This window comes from Hypanus sabinus, chromosome 16 (genome assembly GCF_030144855.1).
Source record: "Hypanus sabinus isolate sHypSab1 chromosome 16, sHypSab1.hap1, whole genome shotgun sequence".
NCBI lineage: Eukaryota > Metazoa > Chordata > Chondrichthyes > Myliobatiformes > Dasyatidae > Hypanus > Hypanus sabinus.
In genome coordinates this window covers 76,669,291-76,689,106 of record NC_082721.1, presented here as the reverse complement: position 1 = coordinate 76,689,106, position 19,816 = coordinate 76,669,291, and the positions used below count along the sequence as shown (strand labels likewise).

The 19,816-nt window shown below is 40.6% G+C and overlaps 1 protein-coding gene across 3 annotated transcripts in view; it reads left to right on the top strand.

Moving 5' to 3' along the window:
* The window catches only part of LOC132406463 (cAMP-dependent protein kinase catalytic subunit alpha-like), a 202,435-nt gene extending 184,164 nt beyond the window's left edge, over positions 1-18,271 (top strand). For all 3 annotated transcript variants that reach the window (XM_059992181.1, XM_059992180.1, XM_059992182.1), the window contains exons 7-10: positions 6,100-6,195; positions 12,828-12,950; positions 16,448-16,612; positions 17,754-18,271. In XM_059992181.1, the coding sequence (XP_059848164.1) occupies positions 6,100-6,195; positions 12,828-12,950; positions 16,448-16,612; positions 17,754-17,879 (510 nt within the window). In that variant the 3' untranslated portion in view covers positions 17,880-18,271. The remainder of the gene's footprint in view (positions 1-6,099; positions 6,196-12,827; positions 12,951-16,447; positions 16,613-17,753) is intronic.
* The last annotated feature ends 1,545 nt before the right edge of the window (positions 18,272-19,816 follow it).

Here is a 19,816-nt window from a genome sequence, read left to right as displayed (position 1 = left end):
TTCTGATATGGGTCTCTATTGTGGACTGAAAGTGGGAAGGAGACAGGAAGAAGGGGATCATGGTTTGGAAAAGGGAAAGGGAGAGGGGAGAGAATAGGAAGCACCAGAGAGACATTCTGTAATGATCAATAAACCAATTATTTGGAATCAAATGACCTTGCCTGATGTCTCAGGGCTTGGTATGTCTGCACCTGCATCATCCCCCTTCCCTTCGCACTGCTTCTCTGCCATCTACCCTACACCTCTCCTGTGGCCTCCAGCCTTACCATTCTCAACCTTTTTTCCCACCAAATTTACAGACTTGCTCTCCACTTCACGTTGACAAATACAGGACTGTGCAAAAGTCCTAGGTGCCCTAGCTCTATCTATATATGTGCCTAAGACTTTTGCACAGTACTATGTATGGCACCATATACAAACCTAAAATTTGTTTTCTTATGGGCATACTTTATAAATTCTATAACCCTAAGAGAATCAAGGAAAGATCACACCCAACGTGGCAGACAACCAGTGTGCAAAAGACAACAAACTGCAAATACAAAAGAATCACTGCGTCACTGGCTGCATTACCTTCTGGTACAAGTGCTACCTGTATGTGTGTGATTATAACTGCAAAAAGATTGTTTCATTAGCTTTGTAGTTCATCCAACTCTCACTGGAGGTTTGAAGAACTCTGTCCTGCGATCTTGACTCAACTGACATAGCAACAGTAGTGAATGCCACCAAAAGGCAATGATTACATATGTAGACAGTTTCAGACCTTTGAAATTAAACTATGCCCAATAATGTTTACAAATACAGTGATCACCATTGGACCTAAGACTAGTTCATTTCTAAATTGTTTTCTCTACACATTGCTTTCTGTTCCTCAGTGGACAATTTTTGTTTAGTGCTGTACTTGATCCCCAGTGTCAGTTAGTACAACGGCAAATGTAAAGCAGACAAAATGAACCATTTAATTGCATTTCATTTCATGAACCAGCAGCAAATTTTGATAAAGTAAGATTCAGGAAGTATTGCCTCAGATGATAAAGGAGGAAGTGGTGTATTTGTATGGCCTAGAAAATATATTTCACAATGCTCTAGTTGAGCATTATGCAGTTACTGATTGGTGTATCGGGTGCCCAGGGAGGGGTTTGCTGGGGCACCTCAATTAGGGAGAGTGAACAGGAGATAGAAAGGAGCTGCAGGGAGTTAGTCACCCCGAGGCTGCAGGAGTTAGATAAATGAGTGACAGTCAGGGAAGTGAGAGAAAGAGCTCAGATAGTGGAGAGCACCCCTGTGGCCACCCCCCTCAGTAATCGTTATCAAGTTTTGGATGCGGTTGAGGAAGATGACCTGACAGAGGACGACCACAGCAATCGGGTCTCTGGCACTAAGCCTGGTTCCATGGTGCAAAAGGGAAAAAGGAAGATGAGGAATGCAGTAGTCATAGGGGATTCCATAATGAGGGGAATGGACAGGAGGTTCTGTCAGCCTGATAGAGATACCCGCATGGTGTATTGCCTCCCACGTGCCAAGGTACAGGATATCTTGGATTGGGTGCAGTGTATTCTGAAGGGAGAAGGCGAACAGCCAGAAGTCTTGGCACACGCTGGGACCAATGACATAGGTAGACAAAGGGAGGAGGTCCTAAAGAGAGAATTCAGGGAGTTAGGTAGGAAGCTGAAAGGCAGGACCTCTAGGGTAGTAATCTCAGGATTGCTGCCTGTGCCACGTGCTTGCAAGTGCAAGAATAGCATGATTATGCATATCAATGTGTGGCTGAGAGACTGGTGTAGGGCAGGAATTCAGATTCCTGGATCATTAGGACGTCTTCTGGGGAAAGTACGACCTGTACAAAAAGGCCAGGAACATCTGAACCCAAGCAGGTGCAATATCCTAGTGGGCACATTTAATAGAGCTGTTAGGGAGGGTTTAAACTAATTTGGCAAGTGGATGGGATAGGGCTGAGGAAGGGGAAAACGGAAATAAATCAAAGAAAGTGTGCAACAGAGATTATTGAAAGAACAGGCCGGAGATGAGGCTTAATCAAAGCCAGTGACATGAGTTACAGGGCAATAGAGGCATGGTACAATTAAAACAGAAAGCAACAAATACTGGACTGAGAGTATTGTATTTGAATCCATACAGCATAAGGAATAAAATGGACAATCTTGAAATTCAGCTACAGCTTGGCAAAAATGACTTTGTGGCCATCTCTGAAACTTGGCTAGATGGCTGTCATTGGGAGCTTAATGTCCAAGGATATATGGTATATCAAAAAGATAAGTGAGTAGGCAGAGGGGGTGATGTGGCTGTGTGTATAAGAAATAATATTAAATCTTTGGAAAGAGATGACATTGGATTGGAAGGTGTAGAGTCTCTATGGGTTGAGTTAAGAAATGGCAAGGTAAAAGGACTCTAATGGCAGTTGTATACAGGCTTCCAAACAGCAGCCGGGATGTGGATTACAAATTACAGCAGGAGACAGAAAAGGTGTGTCAGATAATCGTTGGGGAATTTAACATGAAAGTGGATTGGGAAAACCAGGTCAGTACTGGACCTCCACAGAAAGAATTTGTAGAATGTCTAAGGGATGGCTTTTTTAGAACAGCTTATTGTTGAGCCCACTAGGGGATCGGTTGTGCTGGATTGGGTGTTCTGAATGATCTGGAGGTAATAAGAGAGCTTAACGTTAAGGAAGCCTTAAGGAACAGTGATCACAATATGATCGAGTTCACATTGAAATTTGAGAGGGAAAAAATAAAATCCAATGTGTCAGTATTTCAGTTGAATAAAGGAAATTACAATGGCATGAGAGGGGAACTGGCCAAACTTGACTGGAAAGGGACATTTGCAGAAAGACAGCAGAGCAACAAAGGCTGGAGTTTTCGCGAAAAACAAGGGAAGTGCAAGACAGGTATATTCCAAATAAGAAGAAATTTTCAAAGGGAAGAAGGACACTATTGTGGCTGACAAGTGAAGTCAGAGCCAAAGTAAAAGCAAAAGAGAGGGCATACAAGGAAGCCAGAGCTAGTGGGAAGATAGAGGATTGGGAGCTTTTAAAAACTTGCAGAAGAAAACTAAGAAGGTCATTCGGAAGGAAATGTTGAATTATGAGAGGAAGCTGGCAACTAATATCACAGAAGATACTAAAAGCTTTTTTTAAGTAGATAAAGGTTAAAAGAAAGTCAAGGGTAGATATAGGATCAAAACAAAATGATGCTAGAGATATTGTAATGAGAGATGTAGAGATTGCAGAGGAACTGAATGCATAATTTGCATCAATCTTTACAGTGGAAGACGTCTGCAGTATATCGGACATTGAAGAGTGTCAGGGAAGTGAAGTTTGTGCAGTGAAAATTACAACTGAGAAGCTGCTCAGGAAGCTTAATGGTCTGAGGGTGGATAAATCTCCTGGACCTGATGGAATGCACTCTTGGGTTCTGAACGAAGTAGCAGGAGAGATTGCAGAAGCATTAATGATGATCTTTCAAGAATCAATAGCTTCTGTCTTTGTACTGGATGACTGGAAAATTGCAAATGTTACTCCACTATTTAAGAAGGGTGAGAGGCAACAGAAAGGAAACTATAGACCTGTTAGACTGTCATCAGTGGTTGTGAAGATGTTGGAATCGATTGTTAGGGATGAGATTATGGAGTACCTGGAGGCACATGACAAGATAGGCCAAAGACAACATGGCTTCCTGAAAGAAAAATCCTGCCTGACAAACTTACTGCAATTCTTTGAGGAAATTACAAGCAGGGTAGACAAAAGAGATGCAGTAGACATGGTGTACTTGGATTTTCAGAAGAGCCCATGGAATTACAGGGAAGTTACTAGCGTGGTTGGAGCATTGGCTGGTCAGCAGAAAACAGAGAGTGGGAATAAAGGGATCCTATTCTGGCTGGCTGCCGGTTACCAGTGGAGTTCCACAGGGGTCAGTGTTGGGACTGCTGCTTTTTACAATGTATGTCAGTGAATTGGACTATGGGATTAATGGATTTGTGGCTAAATTTGCTGATGATACAAAGATAGGTGGAAGAGCCAGTAGTGTTGAGGAAACAGAGAGCCTGCAGAGAGACTTAGATAGTTTAGGGAATGGGCAATGAAGTGTCAAATGAAATACAATGTTGGAAAAGTATAGTCATGCACTTTGGTGGAAGAACTAAACGGGCAGACTATTATTTAGATGGGGAGAGAATTCAAAATACAAAGATGCAAAGGGACTTGGGAATCCTTGTGCAAGATAACCTCCAGGTTGAGTCAGTTCTGAAGAAGGCAAATGCAATGTTGACATTCATTTCTAGAGGTATAGAATATAAGAGCAAGGATGTGATGTTGAGGCTCTACAAGGCACTCATGAGACCACACTTGGAGTATTGTATACAGTCTTGGGCTCCTTATTTTAGAAAGGAAATACTGGCATTGGAGAGGGTTCAGAGAAGATTCATGAGAATGATTCCAGGAGTGAAAGGGTTACTGTATAAGGAAAACATCTGGCAGCTCTTGGGCTGTATTCCCTGGAGTTCAGGAGAGTGAGGAGGGATCTGATAGAAACATTCCGACTGTTAAAAGGTCTGAAGAGATATGGCAAAGTTATTTCCCATGGTAAGGGAATCTAGGACAAGAGGGCACCACTTCAGGATTGAAGGACGTCCTTTTAGTATGGAGATGTAGAGAAATTACTTTAGTCAGAAGGTGGTAAATCTGTGGAATTTGTTACCACGAGCAGATGTGGAGGCCAAGTCATTGGTGTATTTAAGGCAGAGATAGATAGGTTCTTGATTAGCCAGGGCGTCAAAGGGTATGGGGTGAAAGCAGGGGAGTGGGGATGAGTGGAAGAATTGGATCGGCCCATGATTTAATGTCAGAGCAGATTCAATGGACTGAATGGCCTACTTCTGCTACTATATCTTATGGTCTTAACAGCTGAAGGATCTGTTGCTTGGCTGTAGTGTTCTCTGTTCTATAGACTGGATAGAGGGAAGTGATGAGCCTAGGGTGAACTGGGTTTTGTTTCCCAGTCTCTGCAAGTTCCAACATTAGATTTTACTGCTGTAGTGCTGATGTGGAAGTAAATGTTGCCTAAACCTCATTCCTGCCACCCCATTAAATGTCCATTGCACTGACCTAACAAGCACAACTTGATGGAGGCCCCCAGTCCCTCCATTACCCCTCCCCCATCCAGTACCAACCCAAGCCCTCCCCTTCCCACCACCACACAAACACCCTTCAAGACACAATCCATTTCCCCCTTTGCCACCACCACATGAGCACACATGTAAGCCAGTGAAGACTCACTACTCCATTCCCTCTCTCCCATACACCACTGGAGATTATCAGAATAGCAGTAAATACTTGATCCAAGGCCTTTTAAACTGCACTAGAACTCGACAAAAAAATTGCAGTCCTGTGAAGATTATTTTATATGTGTTGTGAGATAGATAGGTTGTACTTCTCTTTCTTCAAATATTTCTCGAAAGACTGGCACGGACATACTTTGTCATCTGTATTGGGATGGAAGAAGCAGGGTAGGTTTTATTATTCATCAGATTTGTTGATTGCTGATCCAGTAGCATAGTGGCCAGCAAAATGCTATGACAATGCCAGCGAGCAAGGTACTATTTTTTTCAATCTGGCAAAGAATGTTTAATCTGACATGTTAATGCTGCTTGTAATGAGTCTGTACGTTTTCCCAGTGATTGGGTTTCCTCCAGGTGTTCTGGTTTTCTCCCACATTCTAAAAAAAGTGCAGCTTCGTGAGTTAGTGGATGTAGTTGAGTCTGTTGGGCTGGAAGGGCCTGTTTCTGTGCTGTATCTCCAAATAGTAAAGGAATGGAGAAGCAAGTGGGATTTTAATGTGAAATGAGTAAGGTAGCAAATTGGAACATGGGAATGTAAATATAAAGTGAGACTTAGGCCAATAGAGTTCTATAGCCAGACAGCACAAACTTTATGGTAATCCCACTAAAAACAAGATCAGGTCCAAACAGGCGGATTTTTTTTTAATGGATCAAATATTTGATATCTATAAACAAGGAGTGAAGGGAGATACATGCAACTGCTCCAAAGTATTTTGTCCAAACAAATCTTAGAATCTGTTTTGTCTGTAGGTGACGGATTTTGGCTTTGCTAAGAGGGTAAAGGGCAGAACTTGGACACTGTGTGGAACTCCTGAATATCTAGCTCCTGAGATCATCCTTAGCAAGGTAAGGAGCAGCTAATATTTCCCTTTAAATTGCGACATTATCTAAGTCCTTCCAGTTCACCATAAAATTTTCCCTAAATTACTCTGCAAAGTTTGCTGATTCTGATATTTTTATTTCTAAGAAATTCAGTGCTATTAATACAGCATTACAATGACAGTTGATAATTTTCAATTTTTTCTTGGAAATGTGCAAAATCAGACTGTGATGGCTTTATGCATATAGTGACCAATTCATGAGTACCTATTTACTTTATAATTGCAATACAGCATACAAATCTAGGATATCACTTCTTTTGCTGTAAGCAAATATACACAGACATACAGCAGAATCATTTACTTCACTAGCATAATCTTAGAATATTTTTATAACATTATATGCCAAAGTAAATTTATTGTCAAAATACATTTATGTCACCATATGCAAGCATTAGATCCATTTTCTTGTGGGCATTCACAGTAATAAGTACAAGAAACACAATAGAATCCATGAAAGACCAGACCCATCAGAATGGACAAATAATGTGCACGGGACAACAAACTACAAGTACATAAGAGAGAGAAATAACAATTAATTCATTAATTAATTGTTAAGCAATAAATATTGACAACATGAGATGAAGAGTCCTTAGATGTGAGTCTATTTTGTGGGAACATTTCAGTGAACTTGAGTGAAGTTATCCCCTCTGGTTCAAGAGCCTGATGGTTGAGTGGTAATAACTGTTCCTGGACCTGGTAGTGTGGATCCTGAGGCTCCTGTACTTTTTTCTTGATGGCAGCAGCGAGAAGAGAGCATGGCCTTTGTGGTGGGATCATTGATGATAGATCCTGCAACAGTGCTCCATGTAAATGTACTCAATGGCAGGGAGGGCTTTATCCGAGATGAACTGGGCCGTATCCACTACTTTTTGTAGGATTTTCCACTCAAGGGTGTTGGTGTTTCCCTCCCAAGCCAATGATGCAACCAGCCAATCCATCACACATCTATAGATGTTTGTTAAGGTTTTAGATGTCCTGCTTCCAGTGGTACCGCTAACAAGGTTACTCATGTGAGGAGCTCTGGTGGAAATTATCAAATATTCCTGTTTTAGACTGCTGCAGCTGAAATCCACAGCTACAGCCATGGATGATACAGTAAGCAACATCATTTTTAGATACTTAAAAAACTATCACTACTAAAGTCAACAAATCTCGGATGGCAGTCGCCAGTCACAAGTCTTCTTTAAAACATCAGAAGAGAGGATGCTACACCTGATTAAAACTTTGTTTCAAGAGAAGAGGATTCCAACTTCCACTGCCGACTGTTCTGCTCGCAAAGAACTCAGAGCAAAATTGCTGTACCAGAGGGACATCATGGACTGCTGTGTTTTTTGTTTCACAGAGACTTAGCTATCCCCTGCCATTCCAGATGCAGTCATACTGCTCATTGGCTTCACAACTCAACTGTCTTTCAAAGGCAGAGGAGGTGGAGTATGCTTTATGATTAACTCCTTGTGGTGCACAAACATGGTGGTTCTGTCCCAGTCCTGTTCACCCGACCTGGAACATCTAGTGATTAAGTTGCATCCATTTTATCTGCCATGGGAGCTTTAAGCCATCATTTTGGTAACAGTGTACATTCCACCTCAGGCCCTTGTCAGACAGGCTCTAGACCAGTGATTCCCAATGGGGTTGGATATGTGTCCAAATAGAAGAAATAGAAAATAGAAGAAATAGAAGTTATTGGAGGGCATTCAAGATTCTTCAGGGGGGAGGTGCGATAAGCAGCACCCTAACTTGAGGCACGAGACCTGACTAACCATTAGTAGAGCAGGCACTGACAAAAAAAAGATGAGGCACTGGAACACAGGAAGAACCATAACTCTGCAGGTGGTGAGATAGAGCAGTGAACCTGCTAACTTTGAGGTTTCCTCTTGAGGTGTTCAAAGTGACCTCAGGTTTATATGTGCAGTCACAAATCATCTTTGAGAATTATGAGACCTGCGTCAATTGGTCAATCATGCTAAATGGAATAATATAAAGGTAGCTTGCCGAACACCAGCTCTATCCCAATTAACGTTCAGATTCCAATCTGAATCATTCTTCATCTTCGCCTCACCATCTCTTTGAGTTTCACTACCATCGTTCCATCCATGTCAACTTGCTGCCTTCATCAACATCAAATAAGCATTCCCAGTTTGAGTTTTTATTTTAATTTAGCCCCGTTAATAATGGATAAATACATACAGCATGATCTCTGTGAGTCTGAAGGTGGTGAAGCCTTGAATTCTAGCCCTGCTGAGAAATAGGAATTACAGAAAATGCATCAATACAATGTTATGTACCTGAAGAATGGTTTTATTCCATTCCTGTCTGATCAGTGACACCCCACGTGTCTTATTTGAAATACAGTACTGTCTAATGAAGCACAAAACCATCAAAATCGCAGGAAAATTCTGTAAAGGATACACTGAAAAGGCTACTTATGATATTATTCAGATCCAGAAGATGAAAGAAGCATTTGAAAAGTGTTGCACACTCAAGTCCATAAGCCATAAAATGTAGGAGCAGAATTAGACCATTTGGCCCATTGAGTATGCTCTGCCATTTCATCATGTTTGATCCAATTTTTCTCTCACCCCTAATCTCCAGCCTTCTCCCAGTATCCCCTCATGCTCTGACCAATCAATAATCTATCAATCTCTGTATTCCTTTGCCTTAAGTATACATAAAGACTGAGCCTCCACAGCTGCCTTTGGCAAAGAATTCCACAGATTCATCACTCTCTGGCAAAAGAAACTCCTCCTCATCTCCATTCTAAAAGGAAGCCCCTGTATCCTGAGGCAGTGTCTTCTGGTCTTAGACTCTCCCACCAGAGGAAGCATCTTTTCCACATCCACTCTATCAAGGCCTTTCCTTTCACCATTCGATTGGTTTCAATGAGGTAATCCCTCATTCTTCTGAATTCCAGTAATACAGGCCCAGAGCCATCAAAATGCTCTTCATATGACAAGCCATTTAATCCTAAAATCATTTTTATGAACCTCCTTTGGAACTCTCCAGTTTTTCACCTGGCACCTTCCACCCTCCCCCCACCTTCTTTATAGGGCCCCTGCCTCCTCCTCCTTCTTCAGTCCTAAAAAAGGGCCTTGGCCCGAAACGTTGACTGCTCATTTCAACAGATGCTGCCTGACCTGCTGAGTTCATCCACCTTTTGTATGTGTTGATTTGACCACAGCATCTGCAGTGTACTTTGTGTGTCCAGTTTCAACATGTCCTTTCTAAGATAAGAGGCCCAAACATACCCACAATACTCTAAGTGAGTCCTCACCAGTGCTTTATAAAGCTTCAACATTACATCATTGCATTTATATTCTAGTCCATTTGAAATGAATGCTAACATTGCATTTGCCTTCCTCACTACAGTCTCGACCTGCAAACTAACCTTTGGAGATTCCTGCACAAGGACTCCCATGTCCTTTAGCGCCTCAGTTTTTTGTATTTTCTCTCCATTTAGAAAATAGTCAACCCTTTCATTTTTCCTACCAAAGTGCATGACAATGCACCTCCCAACACTGTATTCCATCTGCCATTTCTTTGCCCATTCTCCTAATCTGTAGAAGTCCTTCTGTTGCCTCTCTACTTCCTCAAAATACCTGCCCATCTACCTATCTTCATATCATCTGCAAGCTTTGCAACAAAGCCATTATTCCATCATCCAAATCATTGACATATAACGTAAAAAGAATAGGTCCCACCACAGACCCCAGTGGAACACCACTAGTCACCCACAGCCAGTCAGAAAAGGCTCCCTTTATTCCCATTCTTTGCTTCCTACCAATCAGCCACAGCTTTATCCATGCTAGAATCTTTACCGTAATTCCATGGGCTCGCAGCTTGTTAAGGAGCCTCGTATGTGGCACCTTGTCAAAGGCCTTCTGAAAATCTAAGTACATAACATCATCTGATTCTCCTTTATCTATCCTGCTTTTACTTCTTCAGGTAATCCCAACTGATTTGTCAGGCAAGATTTTCCCTTGAGCAAATCATGCTGACTTTGACCTGTTTTATCATGCACCTTCAAGTACACTGAGACCTCATCCTTAATAATTGACTCCAACATCTTCCCAGTCACTGAGGCCAGATTAAATGGCCTATAGTTTCCTTCCTTCTGCCTCTCTCACTTCTTGAAGAATAGAATGACATTTGTAATTTTCCAGTCTTCTGGAAGCAATGCAGAATTTATTGATTATTGAAAGATCGTTACTAATGCCTCCATAATCTCTTCAGTCACCTCTTACAGAACTCTGGGGTGTACACCATCTGGTCCAGGTGACTTAACTACCTTCAGGTCTTTCAGTTTTCCAAGAACCTTCTCTCTGGTTAGGGTAACTACACACACTTCATGCCCCCTGACTCCTGGAACCCACCATCCTGCTAGTGTCTTCCACAGTGAAAACTGATGCAAAATACTTTTCCAATTCATCTGCTATTTCGTGATCCCCCATTACTACCTCTCCAGCATCGTTTTCCAGTGTTGCGATTGCCACTCTTGCCTCTCTTTTACACTTTATGTATCTGAAGAAACTTTTAGTATCCTCTTTAATATTATTGGCTAACTTACTTTCACATTCCATCCTTATCTTCTTAATGACATTTTGCCAAGTCATTTGCCAAGAAAGCTAAAAATTACCTTGATAGTGATCTCATTGCTTCTTATAACATTACCAAAATGATAGCAAAGTGTGGAAAATCTCATACAATTGGTGAAAGATTAATAGTGCCTGCTATATCAGAAGTGCTCACCACTGTTCTCAAAATGGATACCAGTCTTCTAAAATTAATTCCTCTGAATAATAACTCTGTAGCTCATCATGTTGACAAAATGATTGAAGACATTGAGTATCAACTATGCACAGAGCTACAAAAAACAGAATTTAGGATACAACTGGATGAGTCAACTGTGCGAGATAATGAAATGTTGATAATGACATATGTACAGTTAATCAATGATAGAAAAGTTTATGAAAAGATTCTCTTTTGTAAAATGTTAAAAGCAAATATCAACAGAGGATCAATCTGCAACAAGCTCAAGATGTATATAGAGGATGAAAATATTCCAATTAGGAACATGATTTCTTGTGCAACAGATGGAGCATCATATATCACAGGTCGCCATGCTGGTTTAGTGGCATTTATGAAAAAAGAAATTCCAAGTCTGTTTGCAATTTATTGTGTAATTCATCGTCAATATCTCACAGTTGAAAATCTCAGCCTGCAGCTCTTTTCAAACATGACTCTGCTAATATCTGCTATCAACAAAGTTAAAGCTCATCCATTAAATAGCAGAATATTTTGCCAGTTACGCAAGATAACGATGAAGAGTTTGAATGCTTGCTTCTTCATACTGAAGTGCATTGGTTATCAAAAGACTGCTGTTTAAAACGTTTCTTTGATCTTTTTGACACTGGTTGAATTTTTGCTCAAGTCAACAAGAGCTTGGGAAATAAGATTGAACTTCTACATGGAGATGTGGCATTCCTAACCAATCTGTATGTCAAAATGAACATTCTAAATATGAAACTGCAGGGTGAGAATTTCAATTCAATTTAATGCAGGCAAAAAGTGCAGAGTCCACTTTTATCAGAAAATTGTTAATATATAAGCAAAACATTGGGAGAAGAATATGGAAGGTATGGCACTCTCTTTCACAGATGGTGATTTGCAAGAGTACTGCTTATAACTGCAGTTACTGAAGAAAGATTTTCAGAATTAATTCAAGGATTTGAATGATCTAGAAATTTCAAACTGGGTAACTAACCCATTTCTTTGCAATGTGGAAGAATAGGAAGAGAGCTTACAAGAAGAAATTATTGAATTTCAGAATGATAAAGAAGCAAAAGTGTCAGCTTTTGTGGTATGTGACTTCACTGTCATATGAAGTTTCCTGGTCTTTGGAGAAGAGCCAAACTGCTCTTCACTGCATTTCCTTGCTCCTACCTTGTTGGAAGAGGCTTCAGTGCAGTGAACCATATGCTCACAAAAAACAGGAACCACTTGGACATTGTTACACATGGGTACTTAAGGCTTTTGCTGTCACAACTTGAACCAGGTATTTCAACTCTTGCTAAAAACCATCAAGTTCAAGGATCACATTGATATTGAAGCTGTTGTATAGCACACAGGTGCTGTGTAAACTAAGTTTCAAGACAAAAATTTAAAGCAGAATCATTTTTCTCATGTTAGCATATGGTAGACGTGTTTTTACACTATGGGGATGCCAGAAAATATATTGCACCTAAGAGGGGTGTTGGCAAGTATGAAAGTGCTTGAGGCTAAAAAAAGGTTGGGAAACATTACTCTAGACAAACTGAACGATGTAATTAACTAGCATGAAACAGCACATCCTGATTCCTTCCGCATCATTTTGGGATATTTTAACCAGGCCAGCTTGAAAAACTCTCTAAGTAATTATCACCAACATATCACTTGTAGGACCAGAGGAGTCAAAACATTAGACCACTGTTATAATGCCATCAGAATTGTTTACCATGCCATCCCGTGTCCACACTTTGGAAAGTCCCTTCCAAGTCAATTGTAGAACCCAACTATAGCTCAGGTTGTGAGAATTCATTCATGTATTCTTTTTTTTTTCAGGGTTATAACAAAGCTGTGGATTGGTGGGCGCTTGGGGTCCTAATCTATGAAATGTCTGCTGGGTATCCCCCATTTTTTGCAGACCAGCCCATACAGATTTATGAGAAAATAGTCGCTGGGAAGGTAAGCAGCTTGTTCAAGGACAAGTGATAGTGTTCCTGTGGAATGAAAATAAGGAGTTTGGAATTTATACAGGACACATCAGTACACGTACACAGTTTGACACCGTAAACATCCCTACAATGAATTAGTGTGAAATATTTATTATATATAAGCACAGGTGGTGTCTGATTTATGCAAACTACCATTACACAGAGAGAACTAGTTGTCAAGTTTTCTGTTTGCAGTGTTGTTAAGATAGGGTTGGGTGGTAATTTGGCAGAAGTCCCAATGCAAAACCACTGGAACTACTTATTATATTCCTTTCAGGTGCAATGCAACTCTTCTTTAAAATTGCAGTAGAGTATTTGGCTAAATTAGAATTAGGTTTATCACTTCTTATATGATCAGAAAAATGTTGTTTTGTTACAGAATTATAGACTTAATATAAATTCCAAAAGAAATAAATAGTACAATAAAAAAGGACTATTAGGCTGTGTTCATGAACTGTTCAGAAACCTGATAGCTGAGAGGAAGAAGCTGTTTCTGAATCATTGATCAAGTTTATTTCTCTCATATTTTCTCTCAACATAGAAGGTATTTCAGTCTGCTAGCTCTTTCATTTTTCCAATGACATTGCTGAACCACCAGTGCAATCTCCAGCTTTATGGGTGAGAAATAGTAGATGCTGGAAATTCAAAATAAAAACAGAGAATACTTGAAACTCCCAGCAGGTCACTCAGCGTCTGTGAAGATAGAAATAGAGTTAACTTGACAGATTGAACTTACTTTGGCAGACTGGAATAAAGAGAAAGCCAATTTAAAGTTGCAGAGAAGGTGGACATGTAGTGGTGGTAGATAACACAAAGGGATAATGCAGCACACAAACTAGCCCTTTGACTGTCATGTCCATGCTGACCACAGGGCTAAATTGTAGAGGTGATCTGGCCTGTGGGTTAATGGGGGCAGTTAGAAAGAGAAAAAGTAAGGGAATAAAGACTGTGAAGTAAGAGCAATCACAAAATGGAATGGAGATAGGTGTGAAATGCAGGGATGTTTCTAATAAGTCAGAAAGAGAAAAACTGACCCAGTGTTAATGATGGGCAATAACAGCAGAAATGGCTAGGTCCCATGCAGACAGTGAATATGAGTCATCTGAAGTCGCAGGCTTCATTATTGGGTCTATGAGGCTGCACTGTGCCTGGATGGAATATGACATGCTGACTCAAGCTTGGGTTAGGCATCATTATAATAATGGAGGAGTTCATTGACAGATAGGTTAAAGAGAAAGCTGGGTGGAAAATTACAGCGGCAAGCAACAGGGACTCAGTCACTCCAATTGACATTTTCCGCATAGGTTAGAACAGGGTAGAAATTAGCAGCAAAGGCAAAGAAATCATAAAGCTCCATATGAGCATAGAAAGCAACGTTAGTATAGTCAATAATATATTGGAAAAAGACCTGAGGAAAGAAGAATAGACTATTCCGTATAGTTCAACAAAGCTTCTGGCAGACTTGAGCCTGTGGGAGTTCTCGTTCCTTAAGTAGGGAACCACTGTATAGAAGAGTCTTTTTCTGAGGAAAAATCAGAGGCCTCTTAGACCATCCACGTGGAGATGGAGGTGTGGAGGGATAGTCCCTTCATGATAAAGATGAGCTGATGGGACCATCAGGTTGGAAACTATTTAAATGGCTGAGAGAATCAGAGCTGTCACCTGGGTGAGATGACAGTGGACCAGAGAGAAAAGATTAGATGCCTCCCATTTATTTCTCTGAAATCTTCTCTGTCAATCACTTCACAAGGGGCAATTGCAGCACGCCATTGGGATGTTAGAGGAATTTGGGGAAAAGCTACATGGCCACAGAGAAAACGTGTAAACTCCACACACAGTGCCGGAGATCAGGATTGACCCTGGGTCTCTGGAGCTGTAAGGCAGTCAGCTGACCACTGTGCTGCCCCATGCTAGACCTGACACCGTGCACTGAAGAATGATACTATGAGCTACGTCACACTGTTTCTGATAGGGCATAGTTGGAGTCTCTGATAACAGCAGTCTGGCCCTAATTACAGACTATGTGCAGAGAAGGAAGTTGGTGATATTACATTTTCAGTTTCACAATAAAGGTTGTTTCTGAGCACTGGGTACCATTGGCAGGGCCAGCATTCATTGCACATTCCTAACTGGCCCTGCATTGAGTGCCATTCAAAGGCACTTAAAAGTCAAATTCATTGAATGCGGTAAGAGCATGGTCATGGCTGATCTGTGCTAACCTCACAAGCTTTAATTCCCTTAATATCTCATAAAATAATTATCTATTTTGTCAATATACCCAGCAACTGAGCCTGTTGAGTGGGGAATTCCTTTACCTCAGGATGAAGAAATGTTTCCTCATCTATCCTGAATGACATCCCTTACTTTTAGATGGTGCCGTGGCGATAGACACCTAGCCAATTAACTTTCAACTCTGTATCTACCAGTCAAACTTGAGGATTTTGTTCCATGATAACACCTCTCATTTTCCTAAACTTGGCAAGTCCAGGCTCAGTCGGCTTAATCTGTCCATGTACAACAAACCTGCCATCCAAGGAAGCAATCTGGTCAGCTTTCACATTACTGCTTCCATCATACTGTGTTGTTGTTCAGGATCTAGAAACATAGAACACTATGAGCAGGACTAGGCCATTCAGCGATTCAAGGGCTCTCCTCCTTCAGTATGATGGTGGTTGATCATTTTGATTCAGCCCTCTGTTCCTGCTCTCTCCATTATCCCTTAATCTCCAGCTCGTTGAACAATATCTAACTCCTTGAAAATATTTAATGATTTGGCTTCAGCTACTTTCTGTGACAGAGAATTCCACAGGTTCACCATTCTCCAGGAGAGCCTTCTCCACATTTTGACCTTAAGTAATTGCCCCTCTTCCTTGGTGTGAGTCCTGTGCCCCTTGTCTCCCCAACATCAGAAATGTTCTTCCTCCATCTAATCTGTCTTGTCTTTTTGAATTTTGTAGGTTTCGATGACCCAATTTCTCTTCATCTCAGTCCTGCCAAATTTCCTCTGTAGTGAATGCATCCTTCTTCCAGAAAAAGAGACCCAACACCATACACAGCATTCAAGGAATGATCACACAAAGTGCAACAAATGTCCCTGTCCCTCTACTCAAATCTTTTCACTATGAATCTCATTTGCCTTAATTTATTTGAGAATTTATGTTTCAGTGCATTGCTCATCATCTGAATGACTAATTGAACTGTAATGAACTGCCTGAAAAAAAATGGTGGAAGCAAATTTAGTAGCTTTCAAAAGGAAATTGGATAGGTATTTATGAGGGGAAATTTTCAATGTTCTATGGAAAGAGTAGTTGAGTGTCACTAACTGGCCCCTCTCAAAGAATTAACATAACAGTAACTTCCATTAAATTTGTTACCCATTTAATTTGTGAATGAGAAAGTGCTAAATGAGAAGGTTCATTGCTTCTCCTTTCAGTGGAGCCTCTATACCAAAACTAGTTTTCTCCTCAGGTGCGGTTTCCATCACATTTCAGTGTGGACTTAAAGGATCTGCTCCGGAACCTGCTGCAGGTGGACCTGACCAAACGGTTTGGTAATCTCCGAAATGGTGTCAACGACATAAAAAACCACAAGTGGTTCAGCAACACAGACTGGATCTCTATCTACAGAAGAACGGTACTGTAACTCTAACCAGTCAAGATCTATTTCACCAGATAATGCGATGTCCAGCAACAGTACCTTTTGCTGCCATTTACTACATACAGGGTGGTTAGTGTAAGTCAATAGAAAATGCAGACTTCCCTCACTTCCTTTGTAATTTCAGATTCATTCAGAGAGACACACACAAACACACATGCACACTTATTCTTTGCACATTTTTTCTTTTTTTTCTCTGCATGTTGGGTGTTTGACGGTCTTCTTTTGTTTTAATGGCTTCTATTGGGTTTCTTTGTATTGTTGCTGCCTGTAAGAAGGCGAATCTGAAGTTGTTTAAAGTATATATACTTTGATAATAAATGTGCTTTGACTTTCACATGCACACTGATGGGCACATGTGCACTCACATAGATGGGCACTTGCACATATGCACATGGATAGGTATTGCTAGTGCATTTTGTTCCGCTTCTATATAACTTTGCTACTTTCTGTGCTTTCCACCTTCTTTCTCTGTTTTTATGCAGATCACCTTCAATATTATCTTCTAGTTTGGTATCTTATTCATCTACTTCCACATTTAAGAGTTTCCAAGACAATTAGGGACTTTTTGTTGGAAGAGAATCTGCACACTCTCCCACATATACGAGCTCAATTACCAAGTTCAAATTGCACCATCCATTCACTTCCCCAAAATAGTACAAGTTTCTTTCAATGTAGAATCCAGTCTCACTGTTGGAGTTTCCCACTGCCGTGTTGAATTTCACACTGAATTTAATATTCAGGCATCCAAAATAGACATACGAATAGAAAATAAATGTCCTTCAGTATTACCAAGGGGCAAAAAGTAACACCTGCATCCCCAGAGCATTAAGGTTAAAATTAGTGAAGATTGTGTGCCATATCATGTCTTTGGGTTGTGAGGTTCAAATCATGGCTTAAATGTTGATCCTGTTGTATTTGTCAGAACGTTGGAGCTGATTGTGTGTGGCATGTCAGGGGGCTGATTCATACTCATTAATTATCTAGGACATTCAATGAGAGGCAGTTGCTGTGCAATGCCTGGGTGCACTGTACTGTATCTGAGGATTTCAGTAGATAGGTTTCTATATTTGTGGGGAAGTGTACTGAGTTTCAGTTAATCAGTTTCTGCTTTCTTCAGGAGGAACCTCCCTTTAAGCCCAAGATGAAAGGCCCGGGAGACACCAGCAACTTTGATGAATACGACGAGGAGTCACTCCGTATATCTTTCACAGAGAAATATTCTAAAGAGTTTGCTGAGTTCTAGTGTATGAAATGAGATGAAACAATGAAGTGACTGGGAAATTAATACTCAGCTGGGACGGAAAAGGAAGCACTGTTTGGATGGGAGCCCAACACTTGTATTTACTGAAAGCGTTTTATGTTAAGTTTGTTCATTCCACCAGGTGGAGTACTATCTTGCCATGACTTGGAAGGGCCTAGCCCTCTTTCCCATTTACAGACTCCTCCTGCAAACCCTGAGGTTCTTCAGATAGTCACTACTACCAATGACAATTAAACTGCTCTCTTTTTTTTGCCAACCTTCGATAACCATTTATATCTGAATGTGTCTGTATGTTATATACTGTAAGTTCTGTGTTTTAAAAGATATTTTACCTATACATTATTAAAGCCCTTTAATTTTTTTTTCTAAAATGTATCTTGAGTGAAGGGAATGCTTTTCCATTTCTGACCTGTCATATCTGAACTGGGAACTTGAACTTGCTACAAACTTGATCAACGTATTTGGACTTTGAAGCTGATAAAACATGGAAGTATTAGTCTCTGAGATTGATTTTCTCCACACATTCACTCAAGCATAGCAAAGTAAAGGAGTCTGCATTCAATACTGTTGGATTCTGGATTCAAAATTGGTCAGAAATTGCGGTAATATAGTATTTTTGCATCGCGCAAACAATGTAGAATTCATATTTATTTAGCAGTGTGGATTAGTACAGATTCTCTGCATAGTAAATAATTTCATGGTGGTGTTTCATAGAGCGGCATTGTCTTCTGCATGCTTGTTGATTTTCATTCAACCAATATCACTGAACAAATTATCTGATCATCATCACCTTGCTGATTATGAGCCCTTGGGTGTAGAGAATAGGCAGCCAACTTTAAACACTTCATCGGTAACCACACTTATAAAAGAACTGCATTGTCTGTAAAGCATTCGAAATTTCTTGGAATGCTATATAAATATAAATTATTTCTTTATAAGGGAATACAGCTCTTACTAAGGGGCATGCATCAACAAAGAACGTAATGTCCAAAGCAATGATTTGGCCCAATCCATGCCTTTCCATTCTGATTATTTTCATCTTCCTCCAACATCTGTGGTCCCAAGCATTAGATATGCTCCAAAAGGAAATTGGCTCCATTTCCTCCCCACATAAATCTCACTTTCAAAGCTGTGCTGTTTTCCCTGCTGAAGAAGCAAAGGTGTAAATAAGTAGGAAGATCTGAAAGTGCAATCTCTCAGGAACATCCGGAAATAATAAATCTCTGCACTGAAAACTCAGTATTGAAATTCAAATTCTGACTCTCCATGATGGTCGTAAGCAAGGGAAAAAGAGCCAGCTGATCCTTTAAATTGTCCAACATCCTGATGGCTCTCTGCAATGTGCTGTTTCTCCACCCTCATTCCAAAGAATTCCTTCTTCACACCTGTACTGAAAATTATGCTGCTCAGAGTGACAGTAATTCCTTAGCAGAGAGAGGACATGGTTAAAAGTTGCATTTTACGCATTGTTAGCTTCTCATGTGCCTTGGGAAGTATTAACAGTTTAGAACCACAAGTACTTCATCCTGCTGAAATAAAACCTGGAGATGCTGCAAATACTCAGCAGCTCAGGCGGCATCTGAGGAAAGGGAAACAGTTAACACCTCGAGCCTGACACTCTTTATCTGCTGGTCTTGCATTAGTTAGTTTTCCATCAGAGAATTTTCAGTTTCTGCTTTATTGTGACAGCAAGATTTCTAGTTGAGTGAATTGACCTTTCAACGTGTTGATTTCCCGCTAGTCTCCATTTTTCTCTCACACTCTGAAGACATGCTGATAGGTTAATTGGCTGCTATAAATGATCCCTTAATGAAAGTTAATGGCAAAGGAATAAAAGCGGAGTTGATGGGCATGTTTGAAGAAAGGTAAGTGTGAGAGTACTGGGGGATGAGTCTGGTGGGGTGCCTCTGGGAACAGCC